Raw genomic sequence first — 26,839 nt, 5'->3', positions numbered from 1 at the left:
TTCATGGGCAGTAGAGAGCAGAGAAGTCCTTGTTATTTTGGCATACCAATACTACAGGCAGAGAATAAAGTGCTTTGTGTTAGTGAAAAAACTTAAGCTAGTTGAGTTTGGACTTATCAGCCTCATTTATGTATTCACAGAATGTGCATTAACTGGAGCAGAACTTACCTCTCCAAATGCTCCCCTCCCGATAACTTTTACAATCTCAAAGTCATCTCTTTTCAGTCTCATCTGTTTGGCTTTCAAGGCAAATGGTTCAGCTAATCGGAAGAAAGAGGAAAATTATTATGTATGTGTTTTTTATTGTAATTTTAAACACGGATACAACAGTGTGCATGAGATTTTGTTGTGCTTCAATGGAACACATTTCATAAAAAATATCAAATCCCTTTATGAGATAGATAGATAGATAGATAGATAGATAGATACACACACAATGCCTGGGCACTTGCTAGAAAAAAAAAAGTCTGTTAGGCAATGACACACTGTGCTATTTGTCGTTCAGCATTTTATAATTATGTATAATTGTCTCAGCTCAATCACATAAGCGTATGCATATGCCTTTGCATGTGTTTACAGAGGCAATTCTCAGTATTGCCTATTGCAGAGTATTTTCGGCTTTTAGTACATGCAACAAAATGTTGAGCGACAAATAGCACTATCTGTCATTGCCCTAAGGGTAACTGCATAGGAGCAGATTTGTAATATTTTGTTGAATCCTGAATTCAATAATTCCCTTATCCTATGCCAGGCGAATGCCACAAATTCTGACAATATTTTACCACTTCAGACCATACGAAACCCATTAAAAACTATGGGACAAATTTAGACAGTAAAGAGCAATTACACACAGGATGATTTGTGCATCTATAGTGGGGAACACAATGTCCCTTCTTTCTTCTCCACCAGCTAACAAGTGAATCACTGCTGGAGAAACAGATGCAGAAGAAAGTTGCATCTCAAGGAAATTTTGGGCTGCGTCGGAAAGTAGCCACATCAGCATATTAGCCAGTATTTTGTTGCCTGCTGTAACGGAGATTAATTGCGGGCAAAAAAAATATCCAGTGTGTCAGTTCTGGTGTGAAAGACTAGCACTTTCTACTGGTTATCAAAGGGCTTTTTAAATGTGCCAATGTTTTTTTAACACCATTTGTTTACACACAATTAGAAACGTGCCTCTTTAGAATACAAGTTCCAAAATTTACAATAAACAAATGTATGTTATTATGTGATGTTCTGGCAGCTATACAAATATACAAGCATGGAAGATCCTCTTTCACATGCCTATGTTGAAAATATGAAAGCGCTCAGATAAATGATTCTACCCCGAAAGATTCTCTGGCGCTCTTGCAGACCAGTCCAACCCTCATTTTGGGGTTGTGAAACCAATATAAACTAAGCTTTAAGCTTTATCAGACCTGCAATTATGGAAGTTTTATTGTATTAAACACTGAAAAATGTTTTCTACAGCGTTATGATTAATGGAGTTTTAGTGACATCATGCTTTTGATATCTTCCAAATTCTGCCCTTAAATCTGATCAGTGCCTGAATGCCAACGCAAGCTTGAGAAACCAACACTAGACTCATGTTCAGCAATTTGTATGCTGATCCATAACTATATTGTTAGTGTCAGATTATCAACTTAAAAATTATGGTTTGGCAGTACTCACTAAAGAACAGTTCTGTAGTGAGCACCACCAAACCAAAGTTGAAACCAAGGCTTGGAAGTCTGTCTTTCAACTGGAATATATACAGGTATTTTACTTTGATTATTGGTTGCGGAAGTGTATTCTCTTGTCCCACAAAAATAACAATAGGGACAACCTTCGCAATGTAGATTTCTCTGAGCACATCTGCATACCTCTACCCTCAACATCATGTACAGTCAGCACCCTGAAAGTTCCCACAATACTTGAGTCATCAAGTTTTCTTGAAGACTTGAACCAACTTCCTCAGAAACAGCTAAGGTGTTAATACACACAGGGATATCACCAGTGGCATAACTAGAGTGTGCGGGGCCTCCCTGCAAAAAAAAAAAAAAAAAAAAAACTTCAGAGGGGCCCGGCACACTCCTATCCCCATCCTCACACCCACATTGCGCCCCAACTTTCGTCGCCATTGACACCGGGAAGAGATCGCCTGGCAATGAGAGGGTTTTCTTATCAGCTATAAAGGAAGCAGACCCCACAGTCTGGGCCCCCTGCAACTGCAGGGTCTGCTTCTTCTATAGTTACGCCACTGGATATCACCATATAACCATCAAACAGGCTAAAGATCAATTTCTTTAGTATATAGAATCATTAACATGAAAACTGATATCTAGGAAATATTTTTCCCACAACCCTTGAGTCAAGTTTTCTTGAAGACTTGAACCAATTTAGTGCCTCCTAAGAAACAGCAGAGATATCATCATCTACTGTAACCATCACACAGGCATAAGCCCAATTTTTTTTTGTATATAGAATCATTAACATGAAGCATGCTATCTAGGAAACATGATTGCTCACAGTTAACTGGCCATGTGCATGTGAAGGTGCCAGTCAGGAACATAATCCTTCACCACTATTGTTCTGTCATTATCATAAGCCAAACAAACCAAAGTTTTCACACCTGCCCTAATGACAGATATCCACAGTAAAACCAGGTCTGTTTCAAAGTTTCTTGAAAACACACTTGCCAAAAATCATAAGCAACCTCTTATCTAATCACAATGTTTATCACTAGATTACCAAGTAGGAATTGCTGTCGGAAACCAATGTTTGCAACTAGCAATCCTTTAGAAAGATACAAGCTCATAATGTATCCTCAAGGTAAGTCAGAACCAATTTCCTGAAACAGGCATGGGATCTATTGTCTGGAAGCCATTATTCAAAAAGCACTTAAAAGACAAGGATGCCATTTCCATCAAGTTTATTTTAAGCAAATCATTTAATTTTTATATTTTTTTCCGCTCTCTGTAATGATGAAACAGTACATTGTATTTGATGGCAATGGTATGGTTGTATCACTATGAGGGATATTTACTAAAACTTTTTCCCCATTTTCTTTATTAAAACAAAGTCGACCTAACTCCCATTTACAAATTCACCTCATTTATCAAAAAAATCAGTTCGACAAAGGGAAAAGCATTGACAAAATCGTGCGACAATACGATTTGTTTGATTTTTTTTAATTTAACTACTTGTTAAATTTGTCACTCAAAAACCTCAACTTTTTTTTTAATTATCATACGAAGACCAGCTAAGAACACAATGTTAAGAAACATCCTCAAATTGTAAAAGAACATCTGCCATTGACTTTTCCATGACCTAGACAGTTTTTAGATGGAGTATTTTCGGATTTGGATTGTTAGCAGCTTTGGGGTATAATAAATCTAAAAAAAAATTCTACTTTTTTCCCCCCTTTAGAGATGCAACCAGAAAAAAAGACAAGGTTTAAAAATTAGGCCCCTAGGAGTTAAGATTTTTGTTTCTGTAGAAATTATTGCATTATTCTAAATACAACCTACTTATCGGTTTTCAGTGCTCAAAAACGTGCCTCCTGGTAGGCCACATTTTTCCACAGGCTGTACTTTGAAGCTCTGCATCCTACCCATTGCATCTGTCTAGTAGTCTGGTTAAGAAACACAGCTCCTAGCAAAGCAACCCTCTTTTGGAGTATTATAAAAGTTACTTTCATTTTTGAACCCTGGCACATTTTTGGAGCCATGCACAAAGAGAAGATATCCTGACATTATGTAGTAAAGGTAGTAAATAAATTCATTGCCAAATTCTGCCTGCATGTCTCATGCATCCCTGAAAGACGAAAAACTATGCAGATCCTAGTGAAACATCAAGATGAGGAGTTTACGGTTTGTAAAATGTACATCACCTATCCCTTCTATGATTAATATCTACATAAATAAACACACACATTTGTGCAAGTTTCTTGAACATGTATGAGTGCTGGGTGTATAAGGGCATGCAGGCAGTATCAGGTCTGTAACATGATATGTGCAAGTACACGTGTGTCAGAGTGAAGACATTATCTGCCCCTCAGGATATGTAATGTAGAATTTCTGCATTCCTCTGCAACAAAACAGAATTATAAGCTTAATACTTGAGAGAGTGAAGAGATGGACGCAATAGATGAGGTTTTTAAAGGGGCAAAAAAAATCCCCTAGTTAAACCTGTATTAAATAAAACATGAGTTGAACATACTTTTCGACTTGTTTAAAGTGTGAAAAAACAGTGGTTCTGGTCATTTCTTAAAGGAATCCTGTCATGGGAAAAAATGTTTTTTTTTCTCAAAATGAATCAGTTAATAGTGCAGCTCCAGCAGAATTCTGCACTGAAATCCATTTTTCAAAAGAGCAAACAGATTTTGTTATATTGAATTTTGAAATCTGACATGGGGCTAGACATATTGACAGTTTCCCAGCTGCCCCCAGTCCATGCGACTTGTGCTCTGATAAACTTCAGTCACTCTTTACTGCTGTACTGCAAGTTGGAGTGATATCGCCCCCTCCCCCCCAGCAGCCTACTACAGAACAATGGGAAGGTAACGAGATAGCAGCTCCCTAACACAAGATAACAGCTCCCTGATAGATCTAAGAACAGCACCCAAAAGCCAAAAGCAATAGTAAAAGCCAAGTCCCGCTGAGACTGAATCACTTACATTAAGTAGGAGAAATAACAGCCTGCCAGAAAGTAGTTCCATCCTAAAGTGCAGGCACAAGTCACATGACTGGGGCAGCTGCAAAACTGACAATATGTCTAGCCCCATGTCAGATTTCAAAATTAAATATAAAAAAATCTGTTTGCACTTTTGAAAAATGGATTTCAGTGCAGAATCCTGCTGGAGCTGCACTATTAACTGATGCGTTTTGGAAAAAACATGTTTTCCCATGACAGTATCCCTTTAAGGTTAAAAATGCAAACAGAGAAATTGAAAGTAATCTCAGTCAGCAACATCCTGGTTTTTCCAAGATAGTTTATCATGTTACCAATAGACAAATAAACTCCATACAAAATGTACTTTTACATATATGTTTATTTACAGATGATTGCAGGGAGGTAGTTAGTATGAAAGAAAATAAAACAATTATCCATTATTTTTTTTAGAAAAAAAAAAAAATAGAAGATAATTTGCAGCATAAATTCAATGTATTTTGCTCATGCTGAAAAATAATAATGTATAGATGTATATTGCCCCTTTAAGGCATAAGGCAGGCTTGGAAAGTTAAAAGGACACAACAAAGATTTCCCAGATCTTTCCAACTATAAATATATTTGGATATATTATAAATACAGAGAGCCAGACAAAGAGCTTTATAGTTTGAAGATCCCTGAACTTTCCATTAGACGTGTGCAGCTGATTTAACCCCAATACTTTAGTGGCAACAGTTTTGGAATAAGGAAATCCTTACAGTGCCTCTTTGATTATTATATTTAATAGCACTACCCCAGCAACCACAATGGTTACATACAATAGCTGGTCTCTCTTTTTTTTTTTTTTTAAATTATTGGATGATGGCTCTCAGTTAACAAGGTATAACCATGATGATTTAGTAGATGGATCCACTAAAAGTATCATTCAGCTTCTATATTGTCTGTCTATCCACTCTTTGCAGCTGGCATTCTGTACATATGCAGCACAATAGCTCTGCAGTAGAGATATCAGATTCTCATACACAGGTGGTGGATGGGAGAGGACCACCAAGTTTTCAACATGGTATTCTAACCTACTACTTAAGTTTCTGAGCTATTTAGGCTGGCTTGGAGTAAATGGTCTATTCTGCTGGCCATGGTTAATGATAACGAACTGGTGATGAACACTGGGAGCAATTAATTTCTAGTTCTTTACTGTAATCTTGAGTACAGGTATGGGACCCGTTATTCAGAATGCTTGGGACCTGGGTTTTCTGGATAAGGGATCTTTCCGTAATTTGGATCTTCATTAAGTCTTCAAGAAAATCAGGTAAACAATAAACCCAATAGGCTGGTTTTGCTTCCAATAAGGATTAATTATATCTTAGTTGGGATCAATTACAATGTACTACTGTATTATAAAAGAGAAAAAAAGAAATCTTTTTTAGAAAATTTGGATTATTTGAATAAAATGGAGTCTACAGAAGACAGCCTTTCCGTAATTTTGGAGCATTCTGGATTAACGGGTTTCCAGATGACAGATCCTATACCCGTACTATATAAAGCACAAGCTTTGCTGGGTTGATGCTTATTAATAGTGTTGCTACTGTCAGACTTCCCTTCGTTGTTTTAATGATTTTTTAATGATTTTTTTCTTCTTCTGTTCTTCTGTGGGCTCCCTGGCTTTCTTATTTTAGCCTCTCTCATTCTCTTTGTCAGTGGTTCTTTAGATATTCCCCACACTGGTAACTACATTGTTTGTTTTCAAGTTTCTACCAATGTGTACCTACTTGTTGCATTCTAAGAGTACGGTACCAAAAAAACAATGAATTTCTGCAGAGTATCAATAAATGTAATTTCTTTTTTTTTTTTTTTCGTAAAGGCTGCATAAAAGCCTTTTGCATTTCCTCAGGGTTGTTTAGAGTGTATGTTCTTCTTTCTCATCTATACAGATGGAGCTTTCAGCCCACAGCCAAAACAGTTAGATGGATTGCAATTTGATGACAAACACAGATGGATAAAACTGTTCCTATCCTTTAGACCAGAAGTCAACAGAACAAACTGTACTACTCTCTTCTACCTCAATGTGAAATTAGACAACAAAAAGAGATGGAAGTTTATTTCTATACTGTACAAAGAGCCACAAACGTTTAATTCTAAGCATTCGAAAGTAGAGATGTAAAATGACTCGTGCAACTAAAGGGGGAACCTTTATATAATGCTTAATCATCAGTGTCTGATGCTGATGTATCTAGTAACAGATAATTTGCAAATAAACCTATTAATTACAAAAAAAAACACATTAATTTGCATGTCTGCAGACACCCATACAGTTATTACAACCAGAAATCCTCATTCTTAATAAATGTTTACCCCCTCTGGCTCTGTAAGTACCGTTTAGAAAGCATTGTATGCATTATGTGTAATAATAATTCATGTTTTATTGCACTGAACATCTGGAGGGGAGCATATAAAATTAATTTCCCGAACATTCACATTGAATAATTGAGAGTATGATTGAGAGTAGGATCTATTATTCAAAATCACATTCTCTTAAAAGCAATACAGGAATATTATCCCATACAGCCCTATTTAATAAAACAACTTTTTTTTTTTATGGATTTCCATACTCCATGTGTAATAATAAAACAGTACATTTAATAGATGGTAAATAAGCTAGTACAGGTATGGGAGCTGTTATGCAGAATGCTCTGGACCTGGGTTTAACCAAATAATGGATCTTTCCATAATTTGGATCTTCATACATGAAGGGGTTATTTACTAAACCTCAATTTTTTCTGGTTGTGCCTTTTGGAGCAAAAACTAGAATTTTTCATGAAAAAAAAAAAAAAAAAATCTGATTTTACAAGATTTATTATACCCCGATCCACCAGAAAAAAAAAAAATCGAGCGATTCAGGAAAAAGGTCAGAAAAATAGTACAATTCAGGTTATCGCTCGATTTTATCGTTTTTTTCCCAGTCCAATTTATTTGAGTTATTTTTATTAATAAATAAGGCAACATCAGCCATGGGAGTTTGGTCGAGTTTTTCTTATTTTAATTATAAGAAATTCAGATTTTTGTAAATAACCCCCGAAGTACATTGTTTTGCCTCCAAAAAGGATTACTTAGTTGGGATCAAGTACACGGTATTGTTTTAAATTACTGACAGCTGACCAAAAGCTCCCATTCAGGGGCGTAACTACAGAGGAAGCAGACCCTGTGGCTGCAGGGGGGCCCAGGAGGTATAGGGGCCCCATGAGGCATTAATTCATATACAATTTCAATAAATATTGGTAAAACAAGTCAATGTCTAGATATTTTGGGGGCCTAAAAAAAAAAAACAATTTGCTGTGGGCCCAGTAATATTGCCACTGCTCCCATTACGTTAATTAGAATCAGTGTGTATCTTTACAATGTACATGTATGGGCCAGTTATCCAGAATGCTCGGGACCTAGGGTTTTCCGGATAACGGATCTTTCCGTAATTTGTATCTTCATACCTTAAGTCTCCAATAAGGATTAATTATATCTTAGTTTGGATCAAGTATAAGGTACTGTTTTATTATTACAGAGAAAAAGTAAATCATTTTTTAAAATGGTCTATTTGGATACATTTTAGTCTATGGGAAGCGGCCTTTTAGTAATTCTGAGCTTTCTGGATAACAGATTTCCGGATAACAGGTCCCACACCTGTACGAATGTGAAAAAGTCAAGAGGGGTGGGCTTGCTTGTGGCCTTGTAAGTAGTTTGGCCCATGACCCTCTCCTGTAGCTAGGATATTGACCCAAACCTGCCCAACTCACGAGTTTTAGGCCCACACTATCTAGCAATAATGTTAGGCCAAAAGTATTCCATTGGATTTAGCATTTTTTTTGATAGCCTTAAGGAATGGTGATCCATATCACAGAAAGACCCCTAAGAAAGGCCCCTAATCCAGAAATCCCAGGCCCCAAGCATTTCAAACAATCAATCCCATACCTGAATAAGAAAAAAAAAAGCAGGGTTCTAAAATGATAACTAAATGATAAATATCAGCCTAACACATTTCATGTACATTTCAAGCATTTATTCACAGGCCTATGGTTTTTGGAGGGGTCAGTCTAGTATTTTAATAGTTATGTAATAAAGTGAGTTTTTTCTTTTTACAAATGTGCAAGAGTATCTTGCATTTCTCTACACAAATTTCTCTACACAAATACAAAGAATTTTTTTTTTTTAATAAAAACATCCATACCTGTTATAAACTTGTTTAAAAGTCTTAGCTGTCAATCATATATTGCCTGCCCCGCCTCTATGCCTTAGGGCAGGGCAGGGCAGTTTTCACTTTTCATCAGTGCCGGGCCATGCTGGGCAGGCGCCCTAGGCAGGCCCGGCACTCGCGGCACCTGTATTGTGTGCGCGCATTTGCTCTGGCGTGCGCACGCGCAAATTTGCGCAGAAGCGCACAAAGCGCAAAAGTCGGCAAGAGAAGGGAACCGGACAATGGGGTAGGCGACAGAGGAGGTACGTGCCTGGCGCCCTCCCAGCTTTGCGCCCTAGGCACGTGCCTACTCTGCCTACCCCTAGTTCCGGCCCTGCTTTTCATTCTGCATTTCTTAGATGCCATTGCACTCCCCACATTCTCCCTTCCTCCTCACCATCTAACTGTGTAGCCAGTGAATGGGCATGGGCATCAAGTGCCCCATTCTGGCACATAAACAATATTTTAGCATGATGCAAAGTTTGCCTTAATAACAGTGTTAACAAAATGGCTGCTGCCTACTTGCTGTGATTGTGAATTCCAAGACAACATAAAAATAAGATTGAAATAATTTTGAAAGTGCAAGTGAAGTTTATCTTATCTGACTAACATCATAAAATAGCATTTGGAATTATTTCTTAAATTGACAGGTCCCATTTAAGTGGAAGCCAACTAGAAGTTGAAAATTATATAAAAATGTAAATGTGCCTCGGTGACACAGAAGTCAGGATGCAACCAAATTGGTTATAGGCAGCCGCATCTTTGTCAGATGTAGCCTTTCTGCTAATGATCTAATAATATGCAATAACCCCCAACTTGAACCCTGTACAGCAACCCAGGAATCGCAGTATGTGAATAGTGAAAGGCCATAAAGTTTTTCTAACTTGTTTTGACATAATTACATTTTTGTATACAAAAGAGTAGACAATTAGTTTTTCTCTTCTAAGGCATAACCATAGATAGGTTATGGGATTGTGCAAAAAAAAAAAAAAAAAAACAAGGATCTCAGTCTTGTGAAAAATGCAGATAAATAATGGTCTCTGGACAAAATTTACTATCCTATTATATACCACTATGATAAAATACAACCTTGTTATTAACAGGATAGATTCTCTTTAAACGGGAAGTAAAATTACTTGTTGCATAGATCTTATATCTTAGATCTTAAATTCTCTGTCAACTCTGGAGGAGGTTTCAATCAAATATTGTAAATGAAACATTGATTTAATAGGCATTTTTTCAGCAAACAAACTGTTATTTTAATAACTGGATTCAAAGAGGTAAATATTTACAGAGGAAATTCACAAATAATTTTACTGCAGTCAGATTTTTTGTTAGCTTCACAGTAAAATGTGTCTAATAAAACAAAGTTGGTGTAAGAATGTTTCTGAAAGTTAAACTTATTTTTCTGTATTTGATGTTGTTACTGTGAGCAAAATGATATTAAACTATACCAATACAATTTGTTCTCAAAAATTGATGTAATTGCAAAATGTACACGAAATTCATAAAACCATAGGCAATTAAATTTCACTTCAATTAACTTTATTTCAATTCCTCCATTGATGTTTCAGGATAGTGGCACTAAGAAGGCTTTGTCACCTGTGGGAAATCACACTCCCCATGGGTAACAAATATACAACTCTTGTTTCCAAAAAAGTTAAATTACAAGAGGCACAACATATCAAATATTGAAACTGACTATATTATTTTCTGAAATATACAGGGTCATTTTTAATTTGATGCCAGCAACAGGTTTAAAAAAACAACAGATCTCAGGGAGGCTGGGTTGCTCAGAAGTAAATATAATTGAAGAATATGGTTCCTCAACATGAGATTGCAAAGAGTTTGGGGATTTCATCATCTACACTATATAATATCAAAGATTAAGAGAACCAGGAGAAATGTTTGTACACAAGGGACATGGCCAAAAGCCAATATTGGATGGCTGTAATCTAAAGGCCCTCAGGAGGCATTAGATCAAAGCAGATACAATTCTGTAATGGAAATGCATGGTTTTAGGAATATTTCCGAAAACCATTGTCTATTAACAAGTTAAAACTCTATCTTGCAAAAAATAAACCATATATAAATATGATCCAGAAACACCCCACCTTCTCTGGGCTCAAGCTCATTTAAGATTAACTGAACTTTGAAATTCGACCATCGAATTAAAACAGTTTTGAAATTTTTTCAACAAATTTGGCAATCCTGCGGTTGAATAAAAATCGTTCGATTAAAATGAACGATTCAAGCGTTTTTTAGCGATCGAACGAAGGATTTTTATTTGAAAAAAAACGTAGAAAATTGCTGTGGAAGGTCCCCATAGGCTAACATTGCACTTCGGTAGCTTTAATTTGGCAAAGTATGAAGTCAAGTTTTTTTTAAAGCGACAGTACTTCGATTATCGAATGGTCGAAGTGTCGAACGATATTTACTTCGAATCATTCGAATCGAAGTCGAATGGTCAAATATAGCCTATTCGATGGTCGAAGTACCCAAAAATGTACTTCGAAATTCGAACTTTTTTACACAGGGTCCCAAACTTGTTTGGAAATGGGGTTGTACCTTCCCACAACATTCCAATTGCATTATAGAACAAATGTGCCTTTGAAGATATTTATTAGCCATAAGCTGCCACAGAAAGGTATATTCTAGTGTGAAGCACGATTATTTAAAAAAAAAAAAAAAAAAACACAATTATAAGTAATATATAGTGTTGCTTTTACATGGTGCTAAAATGAATATCATCTTAAAAAATAGCCCCTTTATTAAAGATTCCTAGATGTTCACTGGTCCCTGTCCGTGTTTCAAATGAGGAGTGGGCATGTCTTAACGATCCCTGCCAGAAGCACAGTAGGAGGGGGACAGCCAATCACAGCCCTGCAGTCACACGGGCAAAGACAGACTTCAGTCCCCTATCAGGTCAGCCAAGGTGCTGATTGGTTCCTCTCCTACAGTGCAGTGAGCTGAGTGCCGCCGGCACCCCTGCACAGCCTGGGAATTCAGGGAGCAGGAAGTGGAAGGGAAGGATTATTAGGGTTTTAGCAGAAATATTCAATAAATCAGCCTGAAACACTACTTTTTTAAGCACAATTCTTCTATATCTATATTAGTATATGCACTGGTATGTTTTTATTTTTTGTTTTTTTTTTTTTACACAAAATGTCTCCTTTAAGAAGGCCTGCTTGGAAAAAAAAAATCACTCAACTAACAATTTTTTCTTTTTTTTTTTTTTTTTTTTTTTTTTTAGAAGTCATCAGGTTCTATGACCTGTATAAAAGCTCTTGGCCATCATTCATGACACCGTGTACTTTTTGTGTAGTTTAGCTACAAACTGTAGAGAACAAGCTTTCCCATGTGTTTTAATAAAGTTTAAAGAATGTCAAAGCAATGCACTATAAAATAAAAATGAGTTGCAGCTTTGATAACAGATATGGTGTTACATACTTGTTTAAATATTTACAGCATGTTGCAACAATTACACAAGACAAGAGGTATTTAAGTGGCAGTGACACTCCTATAAAATATATATGATATGATTCTTCTAGACCACTAGCAAACAGCACACATGGTACTGCATATCCACTAACCAACTATGTTGTCGCTATGTTGTGGGAAAATGTTACTTATATGCTTTGCAGTCATTCTTGGTTGATTTAGGGCCCCACAATAAAACAGGAGGAGTTGTAAAGTAAGGATTTCCAGTTTATTTCAGACACTCCTAACAGTCTCTGGTTCTAAAATAATAAATTGATGGGACCCTCACTTTATATAGGATTATCTATTATTCCTGGGACTCAGTGCTCTGTAACAAAGGCATCTACAATCCCCAAGGTTGCCATACATGCAAGCAGTTTGGAAAATGTTGGCTTATTGCCTGACCATCCATGCATCAAGTGTTTTGAAAGGAAGGTACCAGTGATATTTTGTTCACCTTTGAGTTACATTATAGTATGACGTAGAAAGTGATATCCTGAGACAATTTGCAATTGGTTTACATTTTTTATTATTTGTGGTTTTTGAGTTATTTAGCTTTTCATTCAGCAGCTCTCCATTTTGCAGGTTGCTAGGATCTAAATTACCCTAGCAACCATGCACTGATTTGAATAAGAGACAGTGATATGAATAGAAGAGGAATAGCTAGAGTAATACATTTGTAGCTTTGTAGAGCATTTGTTTTATAGATGGGGTCAGTGATCCCACATCTGAAAACTGGAACGAGTCAGAAAAAAGAAGGCAAATAATTCATAAGCTATTTTAAAAAAAATTAAGACCAATTGAAAAGTTGCATAGAATTTGCCATTCTATAAACATACAAAAGTTAACTTAACAATGCTCCTTTTAAACCTAATTAAACCTAGGATGAGCAGAGTGAGAGTTGGGTATAATACCATTTTGTTCTTTTACAGAACTCTGAAAATACAACTAATGGCTCAGTTAGGATACGATTTAAAGTACTTTAATGCATCCCTAAAAATTTTTTGAACTATGGCTAAATGACGGATACATCTATGGATTCCTACATCTGTAACTTTGTTAAGAGCTAAGGGAGAGCGAAAAAAAAGAGTTGGACCTCCAAGAAGGGGGCTTGAACTGAAATGTCTCAAAATTGCCTAGAGTGGATCTATACCACCCTAACGGCATGGCGTTAGGTGACATGTCTATATAGATTTTGCAATAAAAGTAAAATAGCTTTTCTAGCACTTCAGATGCATCTGAAACTGTCATGTGACATTTTGCATTAAAAAAAAAAAAAAAAATTGGGCATGGTAGATGAGCAAAGGGTAAACAAAACTCAAAAGATCCACAACACCTGACCCACAAACTTTGGCGTGTTTGTCTAAGTAACAAGGCTATAAATAAATATCAAAACCCAACAGATGGAATGTAATAAAAGTCGTCAGCAAGAAATACCTTGCTTTTATTTAAGTTTTGCAAACTTGCAATGTTTTGCAACTCATCCAGTAGCAGGAAGAAAAGGTCACTTTAAAGGAGGGTAAAAAGTCCAAGGCATAATAAAACTGTCTAATGAACAATAACAGACTGCACTATGCACTTTCTTTATATTCTTAAATTTACCACTTTTTATTCCATCTAGGGATGCGTTAAATCCAGGATTTGGTTTGGTTGTTATATTTAGGCCAATAGGCCATCCTCTATACATATCCCTGTCTTTCTTTCAAACCACTGTCTGGTTTCTATGTTAAATTGGAACCTAACAACGAGACAGCTGCCGAAATTACCAAGTGGAGAGCTGCCGAACAAAAAGCTAAACCATGTTTAAAACAGCAAATAAAAAATAAAGATCAAATGCAAACCGTCTCAGAATATTATTCTGTACATCATACTAAAAGGCAGTTTAAATGTGATGAACCCCTTTCAATGGGTTTTTTTCAGGTTATTCACCAGAATTTTAAATTGTTTTTCCAGAACTAAAGTTTAAAGTTTACAGGGGTTATTCACCTTTGAGTTAACATTTAATATGATGTAAAGAGTGATATTCTGAGACAATTTGCAATTGGTTTTCATTTTTTATTACATGTGGTTATTAAGCTTTTTATTGAGCAGCTCTCCAGTCTGCAATATAAGCAGTCTGGTTGCTAGGGTCCAAATTACCATAGCAACCTTACATTGATTTAAGAGACTGGAATAGGAGAGGACCTGAATAGAAGATGAGTAATAAAAAGTAGCAGTAACAACAAATTGGTAGCTTTACAAAGCAGTTGTTGTAAGACTAAATGAAAAGTTGGTTAGACTTAGTCATTCTATAACATAATAAAAGTTAACTTAAAGGTGAACAACCCCTTTAATGTTCGAATCTTTTAGAGCCGGACCAGGCCAGACAGGCGCCCTAGGCAATCTGGCCGGTCGCTGTGCATGACAGACGTAGCAGTGGCAATCGGGGAGAGAGGGGACCGGACATAGAGAAGGTACGTGCCTGGCCCCAACCCCCCTCCAGTTTTGCACCCAAGGCACATGCCTACTCTGCCTACCCCTAGTTCCGGCCCTGGTATCTTTGGTGTTTGAGTCTGGCAGTTCAGTGATCCAGGTGCAGATTCTGAACTGTTACAGTTTGCTACATTAGTTGATACATTTCTCAGCAGCATCTGTGGAATATTAGCAACTATTAGATCAGTTCTAACAGCTGCCTTTAATGAAACTCATGGATTCTGCTCAGCAGGGCCAAAGACAAGAAATGTATCAACTAATGTCTCAATATAGAACAGTTACAGAGTCAGTGACACTCCCCGCCCAGAGCTGCTTCAGAAACACACAAGAAGGTGAAAATAAAACTTTAAACTTCAATATTAAAAAAACTGTCTCAAATAAATACTAGAAAGTCATTGACAAAAGTCTTTATTTCTGGTGAACTATCGAAAACCAATTGAACTGAAAAAGTGTTAGAAGGTGACCAACCCCTATAAAGCAATATATTAACTTCAGAAATCAGTTTCTTTCTCACTGCAAAATGTCACAGGGATCTGGTTTAGGGGGACCTTAGACCTGGCAAAAGAGGAAATATATGCAGGGGCAGATACGAGAGGGCGTCAGCTATAAGAGCTGTGTTTGCAAGTCAACAAATAGGACTTATTGTAGCAAATGTGCAAAGAGGTGTCCTCTTTGCTCAAACACTGTGCAGCAGGGGCATAACTAGAGTTGCCACCCGGTATTTTACCGGCCTAGTCGGTAAAGCACCTGCCAAGGCCAGGGCCGGTATTACGAATTTACCAGCAATGTAGTTGCTGGTAATTTGTAATACCCTTAAGAAAAGCCCTTGGACTTCGTTGGAAACTTAACTTTTCTTCATCTTTTGGGCATCACACGACGTGGCCCTGCACCTTTTTGTGGCACGATCCCCTCGGCTCCGCCCCTTTTGGTGGCATGCTCCTTTGCCCCACCCTTTTTTGCCCTGCCCCTTTAGTTCCCGCCCCCACCACTGGCCGGTAAGTTTTTATTTATTTATTTATTTATTTTAAAAGGTGGCAACCCTTGGCGTAACTACAGAGGAAGCAGACCCTGCATCTGCTGGGGGCCCCACGAGGTATAGGGGGCCCCACGAGGCCCAAATAATCAGCGATTTCAACATAAACTGGTAAAACAGGACAATCTCTGGCTATGTTGGGGGCCCTAAAATTAATTTGCTGTGGGGCCCAGTAACATCTAGTTACTCCACTGCGCAGGATATTTTAGGGAATATATATGGACTATCAACCCATAATCAGGGGACTATACGTTTCAAATAATTGGCAAGAAAATTATTATTTTCTGTAAATACATGGTAAGAAGCTGATTTACCCCTGAGTTATACTGAAACTTTGGTGTTTGAACTAAAACTGCAATCAGGCACGCATAAACCCAAAACAATTTTCACAAATGCCTCAAGAAATTTGTCTCAGAACGAAACATTCTCCAGGGTTCTGCATGGACATGTTCAACTAGAAAAACAAGTCTGTGTTATCATTTAGAAACAATAGCATATAGGTTCTATGTGTGCCAGCTGAGAAACTTTCTTGAAAACAACTGCAGGAAAAGCTGGGAATCTGTCAAACCCAAAACAAATCAATAGACATGTTTGGTACCAATAAATATACAAACCCGCCTTAAGAAAAGTTCAGAATCGGCTTGTTGTAAGGATGCTAATCCTCCACAATTAATCCAAACCTTTGTTTGATTAGTTAACATTTGGCAAAACCAAAAGGAAACATATTTGAACAAAAACACTATTTATTTGTCCAGAGTTTTAAAGGCACATGACTGAGGGTTCAAATAAGCCGACTGAACAGAAAGGATTCAGCCAACTACAAATCCAGCAAAAAGCACTGGGATTCTGCCAAATCCTAAACCAAATCCTGCAGTGGCACAACTAGAGAATAGGAGGACAAGTGTCTGCTATCAGAGGGGGCCATAACTTGCAGCCCACAGGGCCTCCCTCCCCTCTCACACATGGGGTCCCTATTCCCCCTACACCAGTACTAAATTAAGTACATGGAGGGTTCACAGGGGTTTCGGGCACAGCTGGGGGCACTTTATACATCCCAGTTAAACTCCCAGTCTCCACAGTGGCATAAAAGCTGAATTGAATGTTATATTCCACCTCAGAATCATCTAAAGGTATATACCTACATACATTGTATAAATGATTAGTCAAACTCAGTATTATATCACATACTGGAATGGACAAGGCGGCTATTTGCAAAAGATAAAAAGATTTTTCGCTGCTCTGTGTCTCTCCATTCCCGAGCTATAAAGATTAAATGGATCAATTATTGATATAAGGCCAAAAATGGTGGCAGAGAAGAGACGTATACTGATCAATGCTGTCCCATGGTTTTTTTTACATGTCATAACATTGCCTTTGCATGCAATTAATAATTTTGCCGTAAAAAGTATTTTTAAGCAGTGGCATGTCACTGCACATGGTGTGGATTTTGGCCCAAAACCAAATGCATTTCTGGGCCTAATTCCTACCCATGTGCAAAGTTGTTAGCTTTCTTGACACTTCTAGGAGGGACAAGCCAGCAATGGGCAGGATTCTGATTTTCTCCACCTATGTTTTTTCTGCCGGCAGAGAAAAACTTGGTCTGACACTAGCCTATGTCATCTTTACGCTACCTCCAAAGACGTTGCTAACCTATAGATTCTACAGCATGGAAAAGCAGCCCATCTCAGACAGTCCTTGCTCTTTAGATAATTCTAAATTACAGCTGACGGATAATGAATTACTCGCTGTGATTCATCTTAATCACAGGAAAATGCAAAAGCAGTCATTTTCATATGATTTGCTTCTAGCAGTAGTGAATTTTTAACCACTCTCTCCATGTGTCATTATCCTTAAAAGAATGGAGAGCCTTTGTGTATTTATTAAATCAGCCACTTCTTTAGAAAAGAACCAGGATTGCTGATGTAAATTTGGGATACATAACCTGTACCCCCAGCTTCAGAGGTATCCCAAACATAACCAATTTGAATGACAAAGAGAAGAAACAAAGTAAGTCTTGCTCCTCCTCGCTGTAACACAATGATAAATGCACAAAATCTGCTGTGACTGGAAACCTGTGGTTAGAAATCCAGATAAACCAGCTGAAACCATGACAGCATCACAGCCACTTATAATAAAGATGAAATCAATGGGACAGGCAGGCTGGCTGTGATGTCACCCTTCATTTACATACCTGTTCGGAAACTTTGTTTCAAACCACAGCAAGCATGGGTGTCACAAAAATAAATATTTTGTTTTACTGTTTTATAGCATTTCTATACACGGGTAATAAAAAATTATTTATAGAGATTGTCTAAGCCTTGTTCAGTAAAACACTACACTGCATTCCAGTGGTTTTCTGCTTTTTGGGTCAAACCTTTTCCAACATTTGGTCAGGGCCTCCCTTAGTTCATTGCAAGATTGTATGACATAGTTGCATCAATATCTAGAGCAGAAAATAAGTGTTCCCCCTAAATCTCACCCTTCAATTAATTACCCTTCAAACTTGGCGGCTCTCAGTAAAACTGGTTTTTAAGATGGTCCCCCCCCCCCCCCCAAGAGGTTCTGTGCCATCATTTGAGAAACAGTGCTATGTGTATTTGTAAATAAAAAGCTATTAACATTCTTGATGCTTAATATTGCACTTTTAGCCTGCTTTCTATCCTGCTACTGCACACACAGAAATATGGCATCTAAAACCTGAGAATTGTACCTATTTTTTTCTTATAAGGCTGCTATGTCACTTCCCATGGCCAGCAGATACAGCTCCCAAAACCGATTCACTTATTTTTCCTAATCCAGTGCCACGAATTCCCATTGCATACTCTTTCCGGGAAATGAAGTGAATTGCTTGTAAAGATGTGCAAATCCTGGACACACAGGAGGCCACAATGCATTTAACCCAGCACAGGGTTCATTAGATATATGCCTGGTAACCATGGGAATCAGTACAAGGACCCCTATGTCACAATCTGATTAAGAGCTTCACAAGTAGGCAACAAAATTGTTTCCCCATTGACTTCAACTGCACAACATTTCCGAGCGATTATCACCTGATGCACTGGGGCACCACCTATTTCAGGTGACTGAAGCTGAAATTTTGTCACCCACCTCAAGAGATATTGATAACGGGAGCAACAAAACACCCAAGCCCGGATTTGTGGGAAAGCCCCAAAGGCCCGAGCCTAAGGCAACAGGATTTTACGAGCAGTATGCATCAATCCCAGCTGCAGCGGCATTGGTTCCCAATGTAGGACTGGCCCACCGGCATACCAGGAAAACTCCCGGTGGGCCCAGGTGTCAGTGGGCCCTCTTGCTTCTAACCATTTAGCCTATTTCATGATCCTTACCTATTCCTTTATGGGGGAAAATGCTTAATAATGGAAAAATATAGTAAGTAGATATAAAAGACTAGAAGAATAAGAGGCTGTGAGGAGAGGAGGAATAATAGTTTGGAAAGTATGCCCACTGCCTAAGGTTTTCTGGTGGGCCCCTGGCATCCCAGTCTAACACTGTTGGTTCCAAAGCACTGGGGATGCGTAGAAGATCTTCCCATGCACCAATCCCATGTGCTCCAGAGCCGATGAAGGGAATTTGCACATGTGCATGAGTGAAGGGGAGTGGTGACAAGCTGTGGCAGGCATATGGGCGCCCGTTATGTAAATTCGGCCCTGAAAACACGTAGGGGGTTGTTTATCAAAATCAGAATTTTTCTTATTGTTTCATCAGAATCCACAATTTGACCGTAGTTATTATTAAAAAAGCTTGATTTTATCGAATCTGGGAAAAACTCAAAGATCAAGAAAAAAAAAATCAGAACCATACAATTTTTTCGGACTTTAATAAATAACCCCCTTACAGTGACTGCAAGTGCCATTGCAACAAGTACATGACAGAAGCTTTAAGATCTTGGCTTTAGTTGTCCTTCAAAGGGCATGTTTACCTGTACAACTTCAAGTATCCATTTTATATGGCTTCTTTGGCCTTATGGTTTAGCTTTTTAAGATGCATTTGTGTTGCTAGAATCTATGATCCAGCAACCATGCAATGCATTAAATGTCTGAGAGGAAACAAACAGAAAAAAGTCTAGTGTCTTAATCTGATTTGATCGCCAGAGATAGTAGAAAGGCAGTAGAAAGGCAAATATTTAAACATAATTGAAGATCAATTGAAGTTATGCAAATTTACTGTACGTACTGTATTTAAAATGACTGATGACAGTTATATCATTAGAGATAAGGGCTAGCAGTAGCACAGCACAGATGGGCACTAGGCTGCAGGAAACCCCTTCCCTGACTATTTTTTACATGCTCTAAACTTGCCAGCACCTCCAGCCATTATGGGCTGCCACCTTTGCTGGCTTAAATATGGACAAGGTTATGTGCCCCAGGAGCCTTTGGTTGATGTTATAGGCCTGATCCAGTGATACTTGCAGGGAATGTCACAGAACGCCTGTTTCTAATGTCTAGTATCTGTCGCTCAGGAAATAGTATGTTGATGTATAGAACCAGTTTATGGCTGTAGCTGTAAAACCAATCATGGGGCAATTTGTGTCTGTTTTACTATGAGAATTGTTCATACAATAGTCCGGCTGACAAAGCTGTACCCATGTGGCCTGATCCAAAGACTCATATGAATGCAGAATGAAAACAAGGTACTGGCACATGTATATGAATGCAGCAAACCGAGGGTGGAGGCAGACAACACTGGGAAGTGGACATGAAAAAGTACAGCTCTCAAAATGGTTCCTGCAGAGTATATTTATCCTGTGCAACTGGACTTGCAGTTAGCATCCGCACCACACAAACACCAGTTTTGTGAAACACTTAATGCTAAATTATTAGTGATAGTTAGTACATTGTAAATGGGTGCAATATGCAAGATTTCTAGGGGTAAAATGGAAATACTTGAGTAAAATATGTGCTCGTGTGTAAAAAGGTAAGTCTCTGTAAACCCTAATTTGTTCAGTAAAAACAGCTGAATGCAGGGAGCATGGGCACACTATAATTACAGTGACACACTTTGCATAATGATGGGGACATCTGTGCACTCATAAAAAGACTTCACACTAAAAAATGATGCTGAATGGCTTACCCCAGGTCAGAAATTCTGTCACGTTCTTGTCCCGTCGTAAAGGTGCAGCATTGCATGTCTGACACAGGCAGATAAGGGCATCTATGAGAGTCTCCATGCTGAGTGACCCAGCGCCAGGCCCCTGGGGGCCTCTCAAAATCATGTCCTCCAGCTCCTTCAGCCTCCGCTCTACTGACATGATGATAATTGTTGGTCCACACACCCTGACCCTGCCTGACCTTTAGGATAGCCCAGTCGAAATATCCACAGAGCGTTTTGAATATATTTAATCCCTGTGAAGGGAGGCAAGGTGATACGTCCAAAGCGAATGTTCTTCCAAAACTCCAAAAAGTATAAAAATAATTCACATCCACGTGAGCAAATTCATTCAGCCGTTGATAAAACCCATCGTTGATCCACCGAAAGGTTTGGAAAACGGATATCCAGGAATATTTTTGTAGCTCCGGTGATCAGTTACTGCACAGTCTCTCTGTATAGAGGTGGTCCCAAGGGTGACTATAGTGACCGGAGTTGCTTGAGAGAGAAAGTGTATGTCAGTGTAGTAATTGGGTGCAAATGTAGAAGAACCATTTTCAGGCATCCCAGAATTTTCCCAAAATCTCACTGATTTTGGGAAGATTCTGGGACGCCTGACACTGGGTGCCTCTTACTGCAGCTAAAGTACACGCAAGTAGCAGCACAGATAGGCTGACACACAACTTTTCATGCACACACACTGCCACACACTCCCAGCTGTCATGTGCGCGCGCACACACACACACACACACACACACACACACACTGCAAACCTCATCTGAAGCACACACACACATACATACATACACACACACACTGCAAACCTCATCTGAAGCACACACACACATACATACATACACACACACACTGCAAACCTCATCTGAAGCACACACACATACACACACACACACACACACACACACACACACACACACACACACACACACACACACACACACACACACACACACACACACACACACACACACACACACACACACACACACACACACTGCAAACCTCACCTGAAGCAGCACTTTGAGCCTGCAACACAGATGCATGGTGCCACACACAAGCAGCTGCCATTCTCACCTCTGGCCTCTCACACACACACAGGTAACACTTTTGCACACTTGCACTGGCGTGACACACGGGCTGACACTCACCTCTACAGCTCTGAGCGTGTCCCCAACGAATGTGTGCTCGTGTATATGACTGCAGCACGTATTGTACATTCTGCTCCTTAAATCATGTTCTTTAGCTCTCTAGCCATGAATTGTGAGGTGAACACAGCGAGCTCCAGCAGCCTCTCTTCCTGAAGCTGCTGCAATCACCTCCCTTCTCCTCTCACCTGGAAAGGACACGCCCAGACAAAAAAAAAACTAGGCTCTGCTTACCATGAAGTACCGCCCACCGGTTCTGATGAAGCGTACCTGCTGCCCCTCCCCCCTTTTATTTTAACTTCGCCTGCTCTGAGTCTGACAGGTGAGTTCAGGAAGTGTGCAGTTCAGGCTGGCAATGGCAGTTCCAGGGTTGCCAGGTCTAATTTTAAAGACCAGCCAAAGTCAGCTACAAAACCAGCCCAAAACTAGCCATGAGGCACTTCAAAAGTAGCCCAAAATAACACAACATATGCAGTGAAAAAAAGTTTAAAAAATAAATGAATATATGTGAAAATATGCCTTTTCACTTATTTGCACATTTTCTTGTAAAGCAAAATGGGAAAGATTTGCCCCCTTCACCAGGGGCGTAACTACTGAGCAGGGCCGGAACTAGGGGTAGGCATAGTAGGCACGTGCCTAGGGCGCAAAGCTGAGGGGGCGCCAGGCTCGTACCTGCTCTTTCGCCTACTCCATGTCCGGTCCTGTATCTCCCTGGCTGCTGCTGGTAATCTGTGTTTAAATACGCTTGCCCGTATGCGCGTAATTTCACGCATGCACGCTGGCGCGTAGTTTCGCGCATGCACGCTGGTGCGTAGTTTCTCGAATGCGCGATTCAGCACACACTAAGCCGGCGCTGTGGTCGGCCAAGTTGCCTAGGGCGCCCTGGCCAGGTTGGCCCGGCTCTGCTACAGAGGGCGGCTTAGGAGCTATAGGTAGGGTTGCCACCTGGCCAGTATTTTACCGGTCTGGCCGGTAAAAATTATGGCTGATCCCAATGTTATTAATAGGGAAAAAAGATAAATATATAGTATTTTCCAGAAAAGGTGGCAACCCTAGATATTTCAATAAATATTGGTAAAACAATTCAACCTCTAGACATTTTGGTGGCCAGCAGAATTTTGCCCCAAAATTGTCTGAAATTGAGGAGAAATTGCCTGAAAATGCGAGAATACAGAGCCCAAAATCTGGTAATTCCCAAATTCTACACAAGTCAGTCCAGTAGCGTAACTAGAGGGGGACGGGCCCTGGCCCGCTCGCACCCCCTTCTCCCCCGGTAGTTGAGTCAGTCCCATTCAGTGTTGGACTGGTCCACTGGAATACCAGGAAAACTTCCGGTGGTCCCAGGTGTCAGTGGGCCCTTCTGCTCAGCCAGATATTTGTCTTGTATTCTATATAAGAATAAAGAGAAGAAATGGAAGGAGAGAGTGGTGACAATATTCAAGGAGAAGTGATTAAAAGAATAAAGAAAGTGAATGACAAAAGAAAGAACATAGTAATAGGAAAAAATGAAAGAATGAAAATATAATGTAAAGTTTCCCTGCACTGGTAAAACTGATCCGTTTGCTTCAGAAACACTACTATAGTTCAAATAAACAAGCTGCTGTGTAGCAATGGCGGAAATTGAAATAAGACTATATGACACAGGTTAAATAGTGGATAACAGATAACACCATTATGTTCTACAGAGCTTATCTGCTATCTACTGTGTAACTTGAGCCCTTTCTCCTTTGAATGGCTGCCCTCATTGCTACACAGCAGCTTATTTATATGAACAATAGTAGTGTTTCTGAAGCAAACACAGCAGTTTTACCAGTGCAGGGCAACACTTCATTATATTTTTATTACTTAATCACTGTCATTTTTTGATTATACTGGTCCTTTAAGGAGGCACTTTGCCTTAGCTGCTTTATGCAAACATACTGATTCCAAACTTAGATACCTATACAAAACATTTTCCAAATCCTCAAGCTCATAGTGTCACGCAACCCCCTCCCTTGCATTGCTCCATTGGGATGTGATGGATTCTGGAATTTGTGCAGCGGCCATTATTGAAAGCAGAGGGATTTCCCAGAATCCATCACTTCACAATGGAGCAAATGGATTGCTGGAGAATTGGTCCCTGTGAGCATAGAGAGATCATTTATTTATAACTGTAAGTTACACAGCAGCTTGTTTATATGAACTATAGTAGTGTTTCTGAAGCAAACACATCAGTTTTACCAGTGCAGGGCAACACTACATGATATTTTCATTACTTTAAAACACTTTCATTTTTTTATGTTACTGTTCCTTTAAACTAAAAATAGTAGTCCATGTTGTTTACCCAGTGGCAGATGAGTGAGGCCCCCTACACTAGGCCCCCCTAGCAAAGCTCTATCGTGATTGAGCCTTACAGAGTTCGAGTATGTAGAGAAAAAGGAACTGCGCCGGTATAGGTCTTCCCCGATGCCCTTTTGGGGCCCCGGCCTTTCTGCGGCTAAACCGATACAGACTTGTGTGGAATAATTACAAATTATATGCAGATATATGAATTTTTACAGGGTGCACACTCCATATAGAAACACAAAAGCCTGAAAGTTGCTGCCTTTCCTCCTGGCTGCCTGATTTTCTCCCAGCAAACAGGTACTGACCATGTACGGCACCCTACTGGATGCAGGCCCAGCTCAGTGCAGATAAAAATACATTTTTAAAGAAAATAAATACAGTGATTTTAAGTATTTAAATATATTTAAATTTTAAGTTTTCCCGCATTTTACATTTTTTATTTGTGGTCCCACCAATTTATAATGCATTTCAATGGGTCTATTTCCCTGATTTTAAGTAATGTTTTCCCGGATTTTACATCAAAATTTTGTCCTGATGTATCCAAAAACTGCTTTTTTCCTCTATGAATGTTATTAGTGAATTAAAGAGCTTTAAAATTAGGGATGCACCGAATCCAGGATTCGGTTCGGGATTCAGCCTTTTTTCAGCAGGATTCGGATTCGGCCAAATCCTTCTGACCGGCCAAACCAAATCTGAATTCTAATTTGCATATGCAAATTAGGGGCGAGGAGGGAAATCACGTGACTTTTTGTCAGAAAACAAGGAAGTAAAAATGTTTTCCCCTTCCCACCTCTAATTTGCATATGCAAATTAGGGTTTGGTTCGGTATTCGGCCAAATCTTTTGCAAAGGATTCGGGGGTTCGGCCGAATCCAAAATAGTGGATTCGGTGCATCCCTATTTAAAATACTAACCAGATGTATATTTTGCCATTGTTCTGCCTGTAAATGGTCAATTCCAATTAGTCTGCCCCTTATACAGTCCTGCACCAATAACTTATTGCTTTAGGTTGTGTATGTGACAGAGAGGCACATGTCCCCCATAGTGTAACTTTAACGCTGCAATTTTTAACCCTTGTTTTTAATACAGTAAATATTGTGTCTCAATGTAAAACGGACTCTTGTTCTTATATCCTTTCAGTCAGGGTCAGACTTAGGGGCCTGGGAACCACCGGACTGCTGTCCCCCGCCACCCTACTCAGACTCACCTCTTGCGCGCACGCATGGAGGCGCTCATGCACGTATGTCACCACATGAATTCGCTGCTGGCGCCGCTCAGCGCACATGCACTGACGGCGCTGTGCCTGAAATTTTTTTTTCTGTAAAATGGGGTCTTCCGGAGAAGGGGTCTAGCCCGGCAGGGGCTCATGAGGGTCGGGGCCCACCGGGTTTTTCCCGGTGTCCCGCTGGGCCAGTCCGACACTGCTTTCAGTACTTGAAGAAAAAGTTACTTTAACACATTTCCCTGATTTTACATTTCCCCGGATTTTACATAATTTTTCCCTGATCCCCTGAAAAACATTCTACTGTATAACAATTGAAAAAACTTGATGGGCCCTGAGCACTCTGGGCATCTAGGCTACAGCTTAAGATACCCTACTCAATAATCTGCCCCTGTGTTTACCTATTTTTATCTATATATATATATATATATATATATATATATATATATATATATATATATATATATATATTTGTTAAAAAATCCAAATTGTTTAAATACAAGTTGTCTCTGTGGCTGTAAAAGTTTTATGTAGTCCAGTTAAAGAAAAATAAAGGCATAGTTCACCTTTAAATTAAGTCTTTAATATTTCAATATCCTTTGCTTTACAACTTTTCAATTTGTCTTCTTTTTTTTATTATTTTAATTATTTGCTCTCCCCTTCTGTCATTTCTGGCTGGGGGCCACTGAACTAGGCAGCCAAAAACAACTATTGCTCTGTTCAATATTATTATTGTTACTGTATGACTTGTGGTTTTATTCAGGCCCTCTCTTATTCATATTCATATACTCTGTCATTCAAACCACTGTTTGAGGGTAAATTGAACCCTAGCAACCAAATGGCTGCTCAAATCCCAAACTGGAAATCAGATAAAGAAAAATCAAAATAAATTAAAATCAATAGAAAACGATAACTGCAAAATGATCTCAGAATATCACTGACTACTTCATACTAAAAATGAATTCAAAGAAGTACGTATAAAACTGTCTGGCACAAAGGGGGTTAAGTAAAATACGCAGATGGAATTCCAGGTTTCTTTGCAGTCATTCCCTAGTTTCTCAGAAGGGCAACCAGATGCAACACATAAATGTTTTTCTTTCTGACTGATCTGACGGAGCTTGTTTTTCTAGTTGAGCATGTCCATGCAGAACCCAGGAGAATGTTTCA

The 26,839-nt window shown here is 39.0% G+C and overlaps 1 protein-coding gene across 2 annotated transcripts in view; it reads right to left on the bottom strand.

Annotated features, from left to right (window-relative positions):
• The window catches only part of LOC108713890 (serine/threonine-protein kinase MRCK alpha), a 60,968-nt gene extending 38,614 nt beyond the window's left edge, over positions 1-22,354 (bottom strand). For both annotated transcript variants that reach the window (XM_018257578.2, XM_018257579.2), the window contains exons 1-3: positions 22,130-22,354; positions 20,949-21,461; positions 169-260 (exon numbers count right to left, since the gene is read on the bottom strand). In XM_018257578.2, the coding sequence (XP_018113067.1) occupies positions 169-260; positions 20,949-21,126 (270 nt within the window). In that variant the 5' untranslated portion in view covers positions 21,127-21,461; positions 22,130-22,354. The remainder of the gene's footprint in view (positions 1-168; positions 261-20,948; positions 21,462-22,129) is intronic.
• Between the last annotated feature and the right edge of the window lie 4,485 nt (positions 22,355-26,839).

The sequence above is a fragment of the Xenopus laevis genome, chromosome 4L, assembly GCF_017654675.1.
Source record: "Xenopus laevis strain J_2021 chromosome 4L, Xenopus_laevis_v10.1, whole genome shotgun sequence".
NCBI lineage: Eukaryota > Metazoa > Chordata > Amphibia > Anura > Pipidae > Xenopus > Xenopus laevis.
This window is presented reverse-complemented; position numbering and strand designations above follow the sequence as displayed.